The sequence below is a fragment of the Pteronotus mesoamericanus genome, unplaced genomic scaffold, assembly GCF_021234165.1.
Source record: "Pteronotus mesoamericanus isolate MK-2021 breed Mesoamerican mustached bat unplaced genomic scaffold, CSHL_Meso_final contig_130, whole genome shotgun sequence".
In the NCBI taxonomy this organism is placed as follows: domain Eukaryota; kingdom Metazoa; phylum Chordata; class Mammalia; order Chiroptera; family Mormoopidae; genus Pteronotus; species Pteronotus mesoamericanus.
The window spans coordinates 17,016,596-17,033,998 of NW_026555060.1; the positions used below are offsets into that span (position 1 = coordinate 17,016,596).

The 17,403-nt window shown below is 35.2% G+C and overlaps 1 protein-coding gene across 1 annotated transcript in view; it reads right to left on the bottom strand.

Annotated features, from left to right (window-relative positions):
• The window catches only part of SPAG6 (sperm associated antigen 6), a 70,843-nt gene that overhangs the window by 21,273 nt on the left and 32,167 nt on the right, over positions 1 to 17,403 (bottom strand). Inside the window, 3 exon segments of the mRNA XM_054590867.1 lie at positions 87 to 97; positions 696 to 867; positions 1,717 to 1,907. Of these exon segments, the coding sequence (XP_054446842.1) occupies positions 87 to 97; positions 696 to 867; positions 1,717 to 1,907 (374 nt within the window).

A 17,403-nucleotide genomic window follows, 5' to 3' on the forward strand; every position in this document is an offset into this window, starting at 1 on the left:
AATGAGGACTTCAAATTTTAGTAAAATGAAATTGATTAGTCAAAGATATACACAGAAAAAGACACAACTTCAGAATCCACCCAGGCTTGCTTCATCTCTATGCCTTTGGCATCTAAAAACTCAGAGCAGGAACCACCATGTAAGAGCAGCTACTAGAGCAGTTACACTGGGCTGTGGGGGCCTGGTGGTCTCTCCCTCCCTGGAACTGTACAATCTCTCACTCCCCTCAGCTGACCTGAAATGACAACAATGGCAAAGGTCTACAGTCCCCACAATCTAGAAATGGAAAGCAGAAAATGATTAAAAACTGAGATTTCTGTTTCAAACTCCAGTTGATACAACTCAGTTGGGTTCTCAACAAGGGGCACTTTTGTCCTCTGGGAAACATTTGGCAATATATGAAGACAATCTTGATTATCATGATGTGGGAACTGGCAGGGGCCACGGATGCTCCTAAATATCCAGCCTGCAGTGTACAGGACAGTCCCCCACAACAAAGGATTATCTAGTCCAAAATGTCCGCAGTGCTCAGGATGAGAAACCCTGACCTGACCTAACCAAACCATGTGCACAGCACCTGCGCCTTTTATACAAATTGAGTTTTACTTAATTACAAAATTGAGTTTATACAAATTAAGTTTTACTTAATAATGAAAACTAACTAATATTATTGTAGTTAAAGCTTTTTTCTAAACCTCGGGTGTATAGTCTGCAATCTCTAATTAAAGTGGAAGCATTTTTCTTCATGCATTCATCTCTCTCCTTCAGGCAGGTAAGTAAAACTGGAAAAATCTCTGCCTCAACCACCATTTCTGCCAGATCCACAGAATGTTTTGCAATCTTACTGAGAGCTGAAAAGAACGGATGCTGTCAAGCAAAAACCAAAGTAAAGCATTACTTAGGGTCCAGTGCAAAGCTTTATACTTAGTCAAATTCCTTTATAAAAAGAAAAAATAATTACATGTCTAACATAACCTAAGATTTCTGAGTCTTGAGACATTCACATCCTAGTCTTATACCTAAATGCCCAATTTCTTAAATTCCCTCATTTCCAAATTAAATGTCTTAGTGTTCTATGGAATATTTAAAACTCTATTGCAGATCAACAAAGAATGTAATCTTTGAATAAATACTACTTAATTATGTAATATGTAAATTGTTAATTTACAATACATGTGGTGATATAATACAAAAAAAATCAGGCAGAACTAATATCTTATTTTTGGCATGATGCTGATAACATTTCAAAGAACTTTCCATTACTTAGTTAACATTAACAATTTAAAAACCTCGTAAGACATAATTAATTGGTGACTATTAACTGAAAATTAGATTTAGAAAGGTATAAAAAAGATAAACATAAATATGGAAATTTTCATAAGACACTTAAATATATATAGTGGTGAGCTAGAAAAACTTTAGGTTCTTTCCTGTCCTCAGATTCAATCATTATATGATTCCTTATTTCAGTGATTAATGTTAATACTGATGCTACTTCTAATTTTTAGCATTGCACATATTTTTCCCAGTCATGTCTTTGTTGTCTATTCCTTACAGGATAATTAAAAGACCAAATGTATAATATAGTCACATCTGTTTTCAATGATAATTTATAAATTATTCCTGAAGATATAACATTAATCTATACACATTTCCATTTTCTTAGATTAACAGAAGTCTGTTTTTTTTAACTTATTTTTAAATTGAGCATCATGCATGGTTCAGAATCATCTGGGCTAAGTGAGCAATAGCTCCTGCATCCACTACTGTCTGTGCTAACTCTGGAGAATGCTTTGAAATATCAGTGAGGACTGAAGCAGCCAACCTTTTCAAAGCAATTTCTGGCTCCTGGATACAGAGTACTAAAAGAGGAACTGCTCCCGCATCCACCACAGCTTGTGATAGTTCTGTGGGTCCAAGAAAAGTAATTAAGTGAGTATGGGTGACTGACCCTTGTGCAAGCCATTTTTCACCCTGACAGATACAGCAAAGAAAAAAAGGGGAGGGTGTACTTCACTGTCTCGACATCTGCATTTCAAATCAGCCTTCCTGGTTTCATAAACCATGTGGACCAATCCTGAGCTGAAAAGAATACAGGTCAATAGATGGACCTCCATTTACATGAACACATTTGAGGTAGATTAGGCTGAAATGGCTTGTTATTCCTTTTTTTTTTTTTAAGAGAGTAAGCAGATGTCAGCTGTTTAAGCTCTGACAATTCTGCACTTCTCAATAGGCAAGCATTTTATGCATGGTTTACAATAACAGAGAAAATTAAAGTACCAAAAATTTACCAACCATGTTAATTAGGCAGTATTTTGTACTATTTACATGAGTAAACATTAACATGAATCTTGTGCTAACAATGTCAATTTTTACATCCTATTCATCTCATAGTATTTTTAAAAGATTTTTTTAATGTTATACAAAATAAAAAGGTGCATTTCTAGTGTACTCACAAAAACATTTTCAAAACAAGATTTATAACTAAACAGCATACTTTAATATATAAATGTTAATGTTTAGATAAAGGAATAAATTTATCTTAACAATTTTATTCCTCAAAAATAAACATCTTTTGAATATACACATTGATTTACTTGTGTGTCCAAGAATAACTGCTATAAAAATAACACATTTTAAATTTTAGATATAAGAGACAGTCAGCCAGATCCATACATGAAAAAAAATATTTTGGGGGAAACATAAAGCACAATACAGAGTTACAAGATTCTACTTTCACTGTATTCCTGGCCTCTATTAATGTATCATATATACCTGTATCTGTAATTTTTCCTTTCAAAATATGTTCTCATTTTTCCACATTTGTAATGCCCTGACTATTTATGTCTTAATAACCAAGCTATCAATGAACATATCACTTTAGGTTTTTAAAGAAAATATGGTGTTTAATTTTTCAGAAGATGGGTAGTACCATATTTTCTAAAAGTAAATAATGTTAGAAAATACAGGTTATCATCCAATATTTGTTTTCCTTAAATTATTACAATTATGTTAGAAGTCTCAATATTGTATAAACAATTCATTCATTCTTTCATTAAACAAGTATTAATGGAAGGTTATTATGTGCCGGACGCTTTCGACTCTAGTGTAGATGACAGGCTTCTACAAATTAATACTACATTGATTAGCAGATGTTTCAACTTTAAAAATCTAGTATGAAATATGAAATACAGTGGGAAGTTAATATGTAATGAAGAACCAAAAGCAGATAGATAAAAATGGTTTTTGGGAAAAAAAAGTCAACAGCAGCAACAGATTAGGATATCAACCTAGCACTGTAACATTCCTCAGAAACATCTCTGTGATTCTGCTGCAGCTGCCTAAAGACCAACAAGACAGCAGGTGAAGCAAGTGATTGCTATTTCTCTCTCTCTCTCCCATCCCACCCCACCCCACCCCACCTGAGGAAATGGAAAGAAACGAAGTGTGATATTATATGTAATTTCTAGATATAATTTTCATATTTTGTTAATTATTAACATATTAATTCAATTCAGTCCAAATTATACAGGTAATGTACAACAATATCAACTTTAAATGTACATATTTAATGGCACCTAGCGTATATATAATGGACTGAATATTTTTTTATATTTTATTTATTTTTAGAGAGAGAGGGAGGGAAGCAGAGAAGGAAAGAAATACTGCTGTGGGACAGCATTCAGTTGCCTCTCACGTGCCCCCTACTGGGGACCTGGCTGGAAACCCAGGCCTGTGCACTGTCTAGGAATCAAACAGGCAACCTTTTGGTTCTCAGGGTGGTGCTCAAGCCACTGAGCCACACCAGCAAGGACGTGGACTGACCATTTTATTTTGAGAGAGAGATGTACAACCTTTTGGCATCTCTGGGCCACACTAGAAGAAGAAGAGTTGTCTTGGACCACACGTTAAATATGCGGTGACATGTAGCCACAAAAAAAAATCTCATAATGTTTTAAGTAAATTTATGATTTTGTGTTGGACACATTCATAGCTATCCTGGGATACATTCGGCCCATGGGCTGCAGGTTGGACAACCCTGGATAACTTTTATACATAGTTTCTGAGTCAAGAATATGCAGTAAACTACAACTATTTAAAAGAACTACTAATAAAAATGTAAGATTCTTTAAAAAAATCCATTATCTTTGTAATCCCCACACATTTTATAGTTTTCCTGAAAAACAGAGTGTCATCCTCTTTTCCCTGAACTCTACAATTTGAATAATAAAGCAAACGGTTCTTCTGACTTGTTAACACAGCTGTTTTCTGTTCCCACTAGAGTAGTGATGTTAAATGTGGAGAAGGCTGAGGATAGCTACTGGAGAAAGATTTTCCATGAAGGTAATGAAGCATTCAAGGACCTGGATTGGGCCTCATGATTTTGCACTTGTGATTTCCTGTGCTTTACATCTCTGTATTTATATGATTCTATAAGACTGGCATCTGCATAATGCATGCCTTACTATACTAAACTAAATACAGGTTTTTTTAACCTGCCTCCTGTCACTGTACTCTTTCTCCTATGGCATATCCTCTTCCCCACTATTACCTCCTTTGGCATTTCAGTGCCAGTGACTCGTGTCTACACAACAGCCTTTGTCAGCCAGGGCATGGGCTTGTGAATGAATCCTGGCCAATGGGGCCTGAGTAGAAATTAGCTAAATGCATCTGTAAGAAGTTTTCCTCAGTCATAAACAGAGATACACAAGAGGAAACACTGCCTCTTTGCTGGACATGGCCATTTCTTCAAATGACATCTGGAACTCCTACATCCATCTTGCAACTATAATGAAAGAAATTACCAATATGCTGAGGATGGCTGAGTACAAAAATGAAAAACATCTGGGTCCTCCATGACACTGTTCAGCTGCATAACCAGTCTTGGAGTTGCCCTGACTCTGAACTTTGTGTCATGTGAAATAAAAAATGTCCTTATTGTTTGAGCCACTTGTAGTTGATATTCTGAAACTTACAGCCAAAAACATCCTGATATAATTTTGTCCTCTCTTGTGCTCAGTGTATGTGCATATTTTCCTCTCTCTTTAGTCACTGAGTGTTACATTAAGTGCTTACTATGTGCTAGAAATTTGACCAGATGTTGGGGAAGCAGAATAGAGTAAAACATTGTTCTGTTCTAGAAGACTCTGCCTCGGGCAAATATACAAATAGACCACTAGAAGTATGGAGCAGAGCTAGGAGTCAAGTTTGTGTGGTGTTTGGAGAAAATGTATACAGGGGTGCCATTGCAGGCAGTGCTTCCCACCTTACTTCTTTCTCTCTTTTTCCACCTGTATTTCTCTACTCTAAAAAAAGCAGTAGTAACCAAAATGTACAAAATTCTGACAACATTTAATAATAAACTTCCCATAGGAGAAATTTCATAGAGGTCATTTTTAAACTCCAATTTGGTTCAATTAATTATCATGCTTATGAAATAAAAGATTGATATATGTAGATTCAGATGCTCAGAAAAGATTTAACAAAAAAAAGCAGTGAGTCAAGAAATTTATCTTTCATATCTGAAAATATCTTAGTCTTATTTTAAATTTTAGGTGAATCTTCAAGAAGATTTATTCTTTAAAAATATACCTTCTATTGAGCAATTACAGCTGACATAATTATATATTATTAATAACAGGCAAGATTAGTAGTAGTTATGCAAACACAAATGCAGAGTAAAAAGGCTATATGTTACACCAACATACCTATGGGATTTACCCTGGTTTTATGGTACTATTGGTGATATATTTTTCTTCTTTATTTGCCAAATTTTCTTCAATGTGTTTACATATTTTTAAAAAATAAAAGAAATATGAACTTTTTTTGTCCAGACATGTAGCTACTGTTAGGACTAACTATATTAACATTACTATTATAAAGGACAAATAAGTATAAACATTTTAGCTTATTTCTTAATGTGGCAGAAAGTTTCTTATTTTAAAAAATGGTGGGAATATATGTCTTCTTTAATGAAAATATTAGGAAAGAGTATCTAATTATTCTTTAAAGAATTACTAATATATACTAAAACTATTATCCATTTACCTTTTCACATTTTCCCCTCTTGCCTTAATCCATCCTCTTATTACATTTAAGTTAAAATATTAACTTTTTAAATTTTAAAGGTTATTTATCATTTTTCATATTTTTAGATTGCAAATTGTCAGAGAGAATAAGCTATCTAATTAGCACCTTCCTTATTAAAACATAGTTTAAAAAGCATACATTGTAGACAATTGAATATGAAGTCCTCACATTGATGGTCAGCTATTTTCAGTAAGGAATAACTAGTTCTATTGGGCCTCATGAATTGTTGAGTAAAGTAACTGAAGCAGCCTCCTCCCACAGCACTGTGACAAGGGTGGTGGTGGGGTCATCCTATCACAGTCCTGTCTCAGTTTCTCTATGGTTCTTTCTAATAACATTTATGTGGCTTATGTGCATGAAACTCTTTGAATATTAATATGTGAAAATTCTGGGCAACAACTCTTTGCTTCTGAGACAGTTGCTTTTTTTCCTTAAGAATTTTATTCTATGCTGCTCTCAGACTATGGATTTTTGTTTTCAGGGCTTTCTCTTCCCCTAAAAAAAAAAAAAAAAAAAAAAAAAAAAGACTGACCTTGCAGTGCTCTCTCACTAATAGGTGTGAAGTTTTACCATTTAAGTACTTCAAAATCTTCAGTTTAGAACAATCAACAAAGATCAGTATGGCTTTAGATTTAATTTTAAAACAAAAAGAGACACAAATAAAAGAGGATTTTAAAAATCAACAACATTTATAAAGTAGTATTATCTAAAGCTGGATGACCAGAATATTAGAAGTGACTTCATACTTCCTAGAAGTGAAGAACACAGATAGAAATGCCCATCACTGTATAAGAGGCATGACTATAACAGGTAAAGCTAGATAAATCGGGCAAAAGTAATTTTGTTTTAGTAGTTCTCCCAATGGCCTTAATCCTACCTCTTAACTGTTATTTATGGCTAATTCTTTGTTAAGATTAAGAGTGGAAAACTGAAATGTCCAGAAGACCCAGGCAAGTAAGTGGAACAGAGAAGCCAGAGGGTGTACGAAAAATACCCAATAGGAGCTGGGCCCAGTAGCTCAGTCAGTCATAGTGTCACCCCTGTACACCAAGGTTGCAGGTTCAAATGCACAAATAAATGGAACAACAAATCAATGTTCCTCTCTCTCTCTAAAAATCAATAAATTGGGGGGGGGGGGAAGGAAGAAAAGAAAAATACCCAGTGTGAGAACAGCAGTACACTGGAAAAGTTTAGGCATCAGCTGTAAGGAACAGGAGTTACTCAGCTTCAACCCAGTGTGGCCATGCAGGAATATAGGCCTGTTGTCAGATCTTTTGATTTTTCAAGAGAAGCCAGAAATCTGATTTTTAATGTGAAATTGCCTGGTTTTTAAGTGTTGCCAACATTTTTCTTTTAAGAATATAGTTCAGGCCAAATAAAACATCCATCTGTGGGCCAGCTATAGCCTGCAACTGCTGTTTTATAACTTAGGCTTACACCTCACACCTTCTAAACTAGCCTGTAGGAGGGGCTTCCTGGAAGTGAAAAGGTGATGTACTTTCTACCTTTGATGCTTGCAGTCATGTTTTTGAATCATAAAAGAAGAACCACTCTAGTGATTATGTAAGAAACTTCACAGGAGAAATTGAGGAAAACCTAAAAATTGCCTTTAAAAAAGGATTAATCCAAACATATTAATCTCAATTAATTTTTTGACTCACAAAGGAGACATAGGAGGAAGTAAAAGAAAAATTAACTGTTCCATCACAAGAACTGAGAAAAAGAATTCACAATGAAGAGACTCTCCAAAAGAAAGGAACAAAGGAAGGGAACTGTATCTATGCATGTTATTTAGAACACTAATTCAAAAATAATCAGGCAAATCAAACACCTCAGGAATTTTGATTTCTATTAATTTATTGCTTTTTAATTTATTTTTTCAAATACTACTTTTATCTCACTGTTCCTAAGCCCTACAGAAAGTTATATTTTGTTGCATTAAAAAGTAAAAGAAAGTTACGAATCATCATTTCTCTGCACTTGGTGGTCCTAATTGATCAGTTTTAAAGATTAATTGGCTTTTGCATTTAGCTTTAAAATATATAGCTAAATCACTTCAAAACCTTTGTGAAAGAAAGGCCTAAAAACCATTTAAAATTTCGCTACCACTTATGATGTCAATCTTAATGTTTTAATACTGTCACCCTAGTCAGCCAAATTTTTCATGATTTGATGATATTATAGTAAAAGCAAATATGCTGTTGCAATTGCCAAACTTGGTTATATACTGACCATTCTCCAATATGATTTTAGGAACCCCACTTCCAAAATAGAAGAAATTTGTCTAATTTTTAGTCTAACCCAGCTGTTACAACTGGTTTAGTTATCTAGTGCTCTGTAACAAATTATGCCAAACTTAGCTGCTTAAAACAGGAAACATTTATTATCTCACAGTTTCTTGTAGGTCAGGCATCTGGGAGCAGCTTAGCTGAGTGGTTAGATCTGTGACCTCTCATTAGGTTGCAGTCAAGATAGGGCTGTAGGCTTGACTAGGGCCCTAGAGTTTCTGCTTCCAACCACACTCCTGGGAATGTTGGAAGGCTTCAGTTCCTTCTCATTTAGGGGGCCTTTGTACAGGCTGTTCATGATGAGGCCTGCACCAAAGTGAATGATCCAAAAGAGAGAAACCAAGACAAAAGCTATAGACTTTTATATTCTAATCTCAGAAGTGATATATCATCATTTCTGCTATATTTCATTCGTACAATGTAAGAGAAAACTACTAAGGATGTGAATAAGAGGAAGCAGGCAACATTGCAGGACTATCATGGAGGCTGGCTACCTTAACCCTTTAATTCTCCACCAACACATCTGAGAGAGGCAACATCCTCCCATAGGTAATGCTCATTATAGCTATAATTCTGAGCTGAGAAGTTGATATCTCCCATTTCAGGTGGGAGTAAGAAAAGGGTGAAGAAATTTGCATATTATTATGAAAATGTCTAACATATAATTTTTATCTATCTTCTCCCAGCCAGTCTCACTGTTGCAAATGCCTTTTCTTTTTAACCTATACTCATCATTCCCACACCAATTTTTTCCACTCAGTCTTCAGAGCCACTGGTCTAACCCTTATACATGGATGGGTTGAGTGTTTGAGAGATTAAGGGTTAACATACATACATACATACGTATGCTTTGAAGATTAAGTAATTCTGGCTTTTTAAAAAAGTCAAGTGAGTCAAATGAGCCACTGATCTGAAATTAATGGGACCTTTGTAAGAAATTACCATCAGCTAGAATGGAAGGCACACATTCTTACAGGGCTCAAGTATAAAAAATATGTTAAGAAGTGGAGATGAGAGAAACAGAAGGTAGGAAAAGATAAAGACTTAGGTATGGCCTTGGAAGATAATAGGTAGCATAAGTTTTAAAGCAATTTTTAAAACTCAAATTTTATCAATTTTTAGTTTTTGACTTATAACTACTTAACAGCTGAGACTAAGCTGAATATAATAAGACAAAAGTAGAGAGTTTGGAGTGCTCTTAGAGTGAAGTAAATGAGTTATTTGGAATCAGAGCTTTATAAAATACACTTTTTATACCTAGAAATTTTGACATTTGTTTTCCACTTGCTTTATATATTACAATGAGTTATATTTTCACCCTACTTATAATTTTGTATTCTGCTTAACAAAGACTTAAATGGAAAATTCATATTTTATTGTTCAAACTTCATTGGCATTCACATTTTGCTCCAGCCCAGTTTCAGGTAAGTCCCTGCCTTTAAGGAACTCAGGCTCATAGAGGAGGCTCAGCAGTAAAGGGCTCCTGGTGCCCTGGTGGGATTCCCTGAGAGAACACCCAAAGGAAAGAGGAAAGAGAAAAGGGAGGCAGAATGAGACATTGGATGGTTAGAAAGTTTACATGGTATTTTTATAAAAGTGGTCCCTGGTCAGCAGTTTTTAAGTGTGACTCCTTTTGAATAGTTCCTTGGAGCTACCTGTGTGGGCTTTCACTGTCCAGTTTTATTACTGAAAATGAAACCAGCCCAACATTTTAAATAACTGCATAATATTCCACTGAGTAAATGTGCCATAAATATACTTAAAGATTCTCCTCTAGGACATTTGTTTTGTTTGGTTTGGGATTTTGCCACTATAAAGTACAGTATAGTGGACCTCTTTGTGCATTTAGATCACGTATTAGGTATCTATTGTTATGTTAACAAGTGACCCAAACTCAGCATCTTAAAACAACATCATTTATTATCTCACATTTCCTGTGGGTCAGGAATCCAGGAACAGCCTTGCTGGATGGTTGTGGCTCAGAGTTTCTCATGAAGTTGTTGTTATAGTCAGCTAGGGGTTGCAGTCATTTGAAGGCACAATTTGGGGAGGACCTACTCCCAAGCTCACTCATATAAGTTGTCGGGAAGCTCAATTTCTTGCTGGTTGTTGGAGACCTTAGTTCCTCTTCACATGGACCTTTTCATAGACTGCCTGAGTGTCCTCATGTCTTAGTAGCAGGCTTCCCCCAGAGCAAGTGATGAGATGTGGAGAGGAGAGTATAAAAGCAAGAGAGCAACAGAGAGAGAGAGGGAGATCCCAGGACAGAATCCTTGATCTTTTATATCTCATCACCAATTCTCAAAAGTGACACACCATCACTTCTGCTGTATTCTAGTGGTTACACAGACCAATACTGGGAGATGTAGGAGAGGACTATATAAGGGTGTGAATACAAGGATCCAGGATTTTTGAGGGGCATCTCCACAGGTTATACAAACATACCTATGTATGTACATGCAGGCATGTGTGTATTTACTTAAGATAGAGGCAGGCCCAGAAGTGAAATTACTGAGGGGAAGAATGTTGACATTTTTTGAGGTCCTTGATATTTTTAGATTAAAGTATTTGAGACTGCTGTTAAGTCAAAACCAGTCAAATATAGGTAATTTCATATAGGTCAACCTAATGTACTGCAATATTGTTTCCAAAGAGAATGTATCAGTATATGTCCCTACAGATAATGTTTGAAGCTGGCAGTTTGGCCATTTACCTTATAAGGTTCATTTTAGCCCTTATATCCAGTAAGCAATTGCTTAAAATTAAATCAACATTTACTCTCCCCAAATGACACTTTTAGTTCCATATTCCTTAACTTACCATATTCAACAGTGAGTTAAAAAATATGATAGAGTTACACTGATTAATAAACATGAATATTAAGTGTGACCTCTTTAGACCATGACATTACTACCATATTGGCTTTTGGCAAATAACTACAAAGTATAGGCATGGTAATTCTAAGTCTGTGCTATCTAACAGGAACATAAGCCACATAAATAATATAAAATTTTCTACTGACCATATTTTAAAAATAAAAAGAAATAGGTGAAATTAATTTTAATATTATACATTATTTAACATAAGATATGCAAAATATAATAATGTTAACTTGTAAATAATATTTTAAAATTTTAATAAGATATTTCACTTTTTTTTTCATACCAAGTCTTGGAAATCCAATGTGTATTGTGTACTTACAGCACACCTCAATTAATCTGCTATATTTTCATTGGAATACTCAACCTTTATTTAGATTTCAAAAAATTTACAGTTTAAAAAGCAGGTTCACATACACAAGTTGTTCCAATCATGCCTGAAAGTATTCCAATAATAGGTCATCGATTTTTAAATTTATATTAATTAAAAGTAAATAAAATTAAAAACTTAGTTCCTCGGGTACACTAGTCACAATTCAAGTAATATGTGACTACTAGCTACCATACTGGTAAAACTTTGGTGTGAAATCAAAGGAGATATAGAGAAATATTCTATGACACAAATGGTTAAACAGCTACAGTTAATACCTGTTCAAGGCCAAAGGTCCTGTCATGAGCAAAATGCTTCAATGCAATTAACTTACACTACATTATAATAACAAGCTGGTCCATTCATCTAAAACCACCGATAAGGACAAAGTAAGCTCCCAAAATTAACTGTTCAAATTCATCAGAAAACATAGTAATTATACAGCAACTATTTTCTTGTAGACCGTGAACTTAAAATTTTGACAAGATAATGAACATGACTAATGTCATAGTATAATCCTTATGCTAACAATGTCCTAAGCTTTTAATAGATAGTGTCTTGTAGATGTTTGTGAAATGCTTAATTGAAGTACTTTCAAATTTCAGTCTAGTACACTATGCCCAATGTACTTCTAGAAATTCAAATGTAAATAAATATAAAATGTACATAAAAATGTGTTTTCCCTCAATACCTAAAAGATGTTAGGAGGATTTATATACTCGTGACCAGAAAATAAATGAAGTTGAAGAAACAATTTTGTTCAAATTTTAAAAATACGTCGTGGTGCACTGTTCAAATTTGATTTATGAAACCACTAGGATACAAATACTTTTCTCTTTATTAACTCAGCACACACCTTTAGTGACATTTCTCATATAGGTGCTTGCACTACACAGGAAACAAAGCCTCAGACTAAATGAATGTTAACTGTCATTAGGTAGAGGAAGCACCTAATTAGGTATGAGGTAGAGAGCTAAGTGTTTCAAATACTCAAATCACATTTAATAAAAATACAGGAGGATTTACAACATATTTTTTTTTACTAGCATACAAACTAACTCCAAAAATGACTAACAAATTAGATAACTACTGAATAAAGTTGTAATAACAAATGTTATTTTGTTTGGCTTCTATGCCCAAAAAAATAAGAGACACTTATTTTCACTTTCTCTTTCTCATCAACATAAATATTAAGATAAAAATAGGTATAATATATGTAATCTCATAAACATTATTTGCCTCTATGGTTATGTATTTTTCAACCCTTCTAAGATTAAAAAAAAAAGTTACATCAATAAAAATAATAAGATGGTATAAAAATCAACATTATCTATAGGCACCAGTAAAGAATCTTGTCTGTAGGGCTTTTGAAATATTTTTAATTGCCATGCTCTTGTCCCCTTCTCCCGCCCATTCTTGTTTACTCTAAAACATACACTACAAAGTCCCTAGTTAACTCAGATATTTGTTAGTAACACGTGGATTTTTAAAGTTAATTACTGCTTCCTAAATCTGCCCCACACAATTTAGGATATTGGTATTTATATATATACGTGGCATGAGTGGCATGAGAAGAATATTTCCAAAAATTCTGAATTTCTAAATTGTTTTCTCCTATCATCATTCTATACAAGATAAAAAAGAATTGGGTGGGCCAGCTCTGTCTGGATTCCTTCCTTACACTATTTATTTAGTAAATAGGATACACTCTACTACATGTTTCCGTAGTGTCCAAATCAGCCATTTCCTGGAAGCACTGCTCATCTTTGGCCACTGCCATCTCATCTCCTAACGGGTACTGAGCTGGAGTGGATATTTCTCACTTGATTTAGGTCCAAAGAGCATAAATCAGGTCTACAGGAGAAAGAATAGTTACACATGTGGAAACCAGCCATCAGGGATTAAAACCGAGGTATCTGGCAAGACCTTCGAATACAAGACGGAAATTAAAACGAAGAATGATGAGCTCTCATACGCTCTCTTTTCTCACACTACAAAAAAGAAAAAATTCCTGATAAGTTTTGAGTAATTGCCAAGCAGTTCCACCATTAATTGCTGTCTGCACAGAATAAATCCTTTAACCTCTCTACTTCAGTTTCCTCATCTATATGACAATTATATCAATAACTAAAATGTTTTGTAACATCTAATCAAATGTATTCTTGTTTGTTAGGCTTGAGAATAGCCACAATTTGTAAGAGACCAAGGTGAGAAAAGACAGGATTTTTAGCTAAAGCTCCCAAAATAAACACTTAAAACTTAATTTTGAGCCCAAATGTGAAAGACTGTTTATACAAAAAACACTTATATGGCTCCTCCTTCCTCACACTTCCAGTCAGGCTGTGGCCCTCACCACACTAAGTACTCTAATTGCTGCCACACTCTTAACACAAGTTCATTGGAAGCACTCCTCCACAAAGCTGTGCTACAAACAGTAACAAGGTAGGCAGACAGAAGCTGCCAGGTGGGAGGAAGGAAGGGGGACCTCCAGCAAAGTGAAGCACCTTTCTGGGGCTCTCCCAGTGGAAGCATTGTGGCTCCACAGTGCCATGGTTCCTTCTGCCTCATCTCACACTTCCAGCCTGCTTGCCTCACTATTTGTATCTCCGAAAGCAAGACTAATCTTTAGAAATAGTCGGAGATTTTGCTATAGATTAGATTGATTCTGCAGAGTGAAAGAGTATGGAAACAAGGAAAAAGAGAAACAACCAATATGAGAAGAATTCTACCTCAGCCTTTAAGGAGCAGGAAAAAAATATAAAGAAATAATTTATCTTCAAAGTAAGAGGTACATATTATCAAATGTGTTTAATAACTAGTGGTTCAATCATAGATATTGAATGACACAATTTGCACAGAATTTTTTTAAACCCCCCATTTCTGGTTGTTAGCCCCAAGTTCCCTTTGATTATCCATAAAATGCTTTACAATCTATACCTAAGTATAGACCTTATAAATTGTATTTTTCAAATAGGGAAAAGTCAGATGATGCCCATTCATTTCTCTCCACTACTAACTGAATGCTTACTTTATTTTTATTTCCTATACACAGAATCTTTCCCTTCTATTGCTTTTAAAGATACACTTTATTTCTTTTACATCTCTATTTGAAGTTTAGATTTCTTAAACTTCTTAATCAAATATTTCTCCACTAATACTAAGAAGAAACCACTGAATGAATGTCCTCCCATTAATCTCATATATTCCATTTTCGTTGAGAAAGAAATCAGGTTATTTGGAGGTAAATCTTCTACTTCCACTGATATTCAGGATGTGAATGATGACTTGTTTTATTTCTTATTAATAACAATTGCCCTTCTTTCAGAGAAACTTGTACAGTAATCTCCTCTGGGAGCTTCTGGGTCCCAGGCCTCTGAGTACCATGAAATCCTGGAATTATAGAGGGAATTCCATGTGGGAACCAGATTATGGCAAAAAATTGGAATGGAATCCCTAAAACAGATCCTATTTATAAACTATTATCATTTGCCCTCAGACTGAACAAAAAAGAGAAATGGAAAGAATAACAGTGGGTACCTGCCTGAGAATGAACCTGTGCAGTTGTCCCTTCAAAGCTCTTTTGCACCACCTTTTGAAATACTCATGTTATAGGTTTTCCATAAGATGGCTCTAGTAGTACTTAGTTGTCTTTAATTTCATTTAAAACCATTTTGTTAGATTGTATTGTGACACATGTTATATCAACATGCATTTTTAAAGAATCAAAATTGGTGAATTTGGGGGTAGCCATTTATAGTGAAGATGGAAGAAAATAAGTAACATTTTCAGCATATTATGTTTTATTATTTCAAGAAAGGTAAAAATGAAACTGAAACTCAAAAAATGATGTACAGTGTATGGAGAAGGTACTGTGACTGATCAAGAGTGTCAAAAGTGGTTTGCAAAATTTTGTGCTGGAGATTTCTCACTCCCCTATGCCCCACAGTTGAGTAGACCAATTGAAGTTGATTGTGATCAAATCAAGAAATTAATTGATAAAAATCAATGTTATACCATGTGGGAGATATTCAAATCAATGAAGTTATTGGTGAAAATGAAAAGTGTATATTTTATTTTACAAAAAAAATGGACACTTTATTTTTTTGTCTCTAGTAGTGTCACCACTTTAGAACCAAATGAAACATAGCCATTAGGGAGTTTCTTACTGTTCCTGTTTTGAATTTCTTCTTCAATCCTCTTTCAAGAAGTATTTAGTGAAGCTGTATGGCAAAGTAGTTACCATGGGCTTTGGATTCAGACAAATTTAGACTCAAATGCCAGCTCCACCTTTAACATAACTTCAAGTATCCTAAATTCCACTTTCTTCTTCTGTTTAACAGGGAGAGTAATATCTACCCTCAGGATAGCACAATCACAGTGAGATAATGTATCTAAGGCACACTGTACAGAGCCAGGCATATAGCAATCACTCAATAAATGGTAGCTATTTTATTTATGTATGTATATACACACATCAAAAATCTGGAAGGGAGGATCCAAGATGGTGGAGGAGTAAGTGGAGTCTACACTAACCTCTTCCCAGGACCAATCTGCAATTACAACTGAACTGTAGAGAAAGCATCCTGAAAAACCAACTGAACACTAGCTGGAGAGAAGACTTATAACCACAGATAAAGAAGAAACCACTTCACCACAACATGACTGGTAGGGAGTTCAGAGACATGAGAGGGCTGTCTGGGCTCCCATGTATGGCAACTCAAGTTCTGGAGGAATATTTCAGTGGCTGGGGGGTTCCCCCTAAAAAGTGTCAAGTCTAAACACCAAGCTGGACACCCCAGCCTACAGCAACAGAGCCAGAAAGGAACTCAGATAATATCCAGCTGTGAAAAGAAGCAGGGTTTCTGTCTTCCAGGGAGAGATGTTGGAGACACAGAGAGCCTCTTAAAGGGCCAATGCACAAAATCTCAATTGTAGCCATTTACCCTGGGCTCTGGCAGAGGGAGGACAGAGTGGACTAGAGATGCTTGAGGTGAGTTTAGGGCTGGTGGCTCTGGGGAGAAAAGTGAAGGAATAGCTACCAGGATCCCTGTGCTCAGTCATTCCACATACTGCAGAAGCCATCTTTCTCAGGCAGAGCACTCCTCTCTGAATGGCATTAGCCTGAGGGGAAGCAATAACCCCACCCCTAGGAATTACTCTGCCCTACCCTGTTGTGCTTAAGCACAGCTGCTGATTACAGACTGATTAGGTTAACAACCGATCTGGTTTAGCAGCTTAGGCAGAAAATACAAAGAAGCAGCCAAAATGGGAAGATAAAGAAACAGGCCCCAGATGAAAAAACAAGAGAATTCTCCAGAAGAACTAGAAGTAACAGAGGCAAGCAATTTATCACATAGAGAGTTTAGGGTAATGATTTAAGGATGTTCAACAGCATTAAAAAAAGACATAGAAACCATAAAAAAGGACCAGTCAGAAATAAAGAATGCAATATCTGAAATAAATAATACACTGGAAGGAATAATCAACAGGTTAAACAAAGCAGAGGATCAAATTGGTGTTTTGGAAGACAAGGTAGAAAAATACACCCAGGCAGAGCAGAAAAAAGAAAAAAGAATTTTAAAAAAGGAGGAAAGCTTAACAAACATTTTGGACAACATGAAGCAGAACAACATCTGCATCGTGGGAATACCAGAAGGTGAGGAGAGCAAGCAAAAGGTGAAGAACCTATTTGAAGAAATAATGACCAAAAACTTCCCTAATCTGGTGAAGGAAAAACTCACACAAATCCAGGAAGCTCAGAAAGTCCCAAACA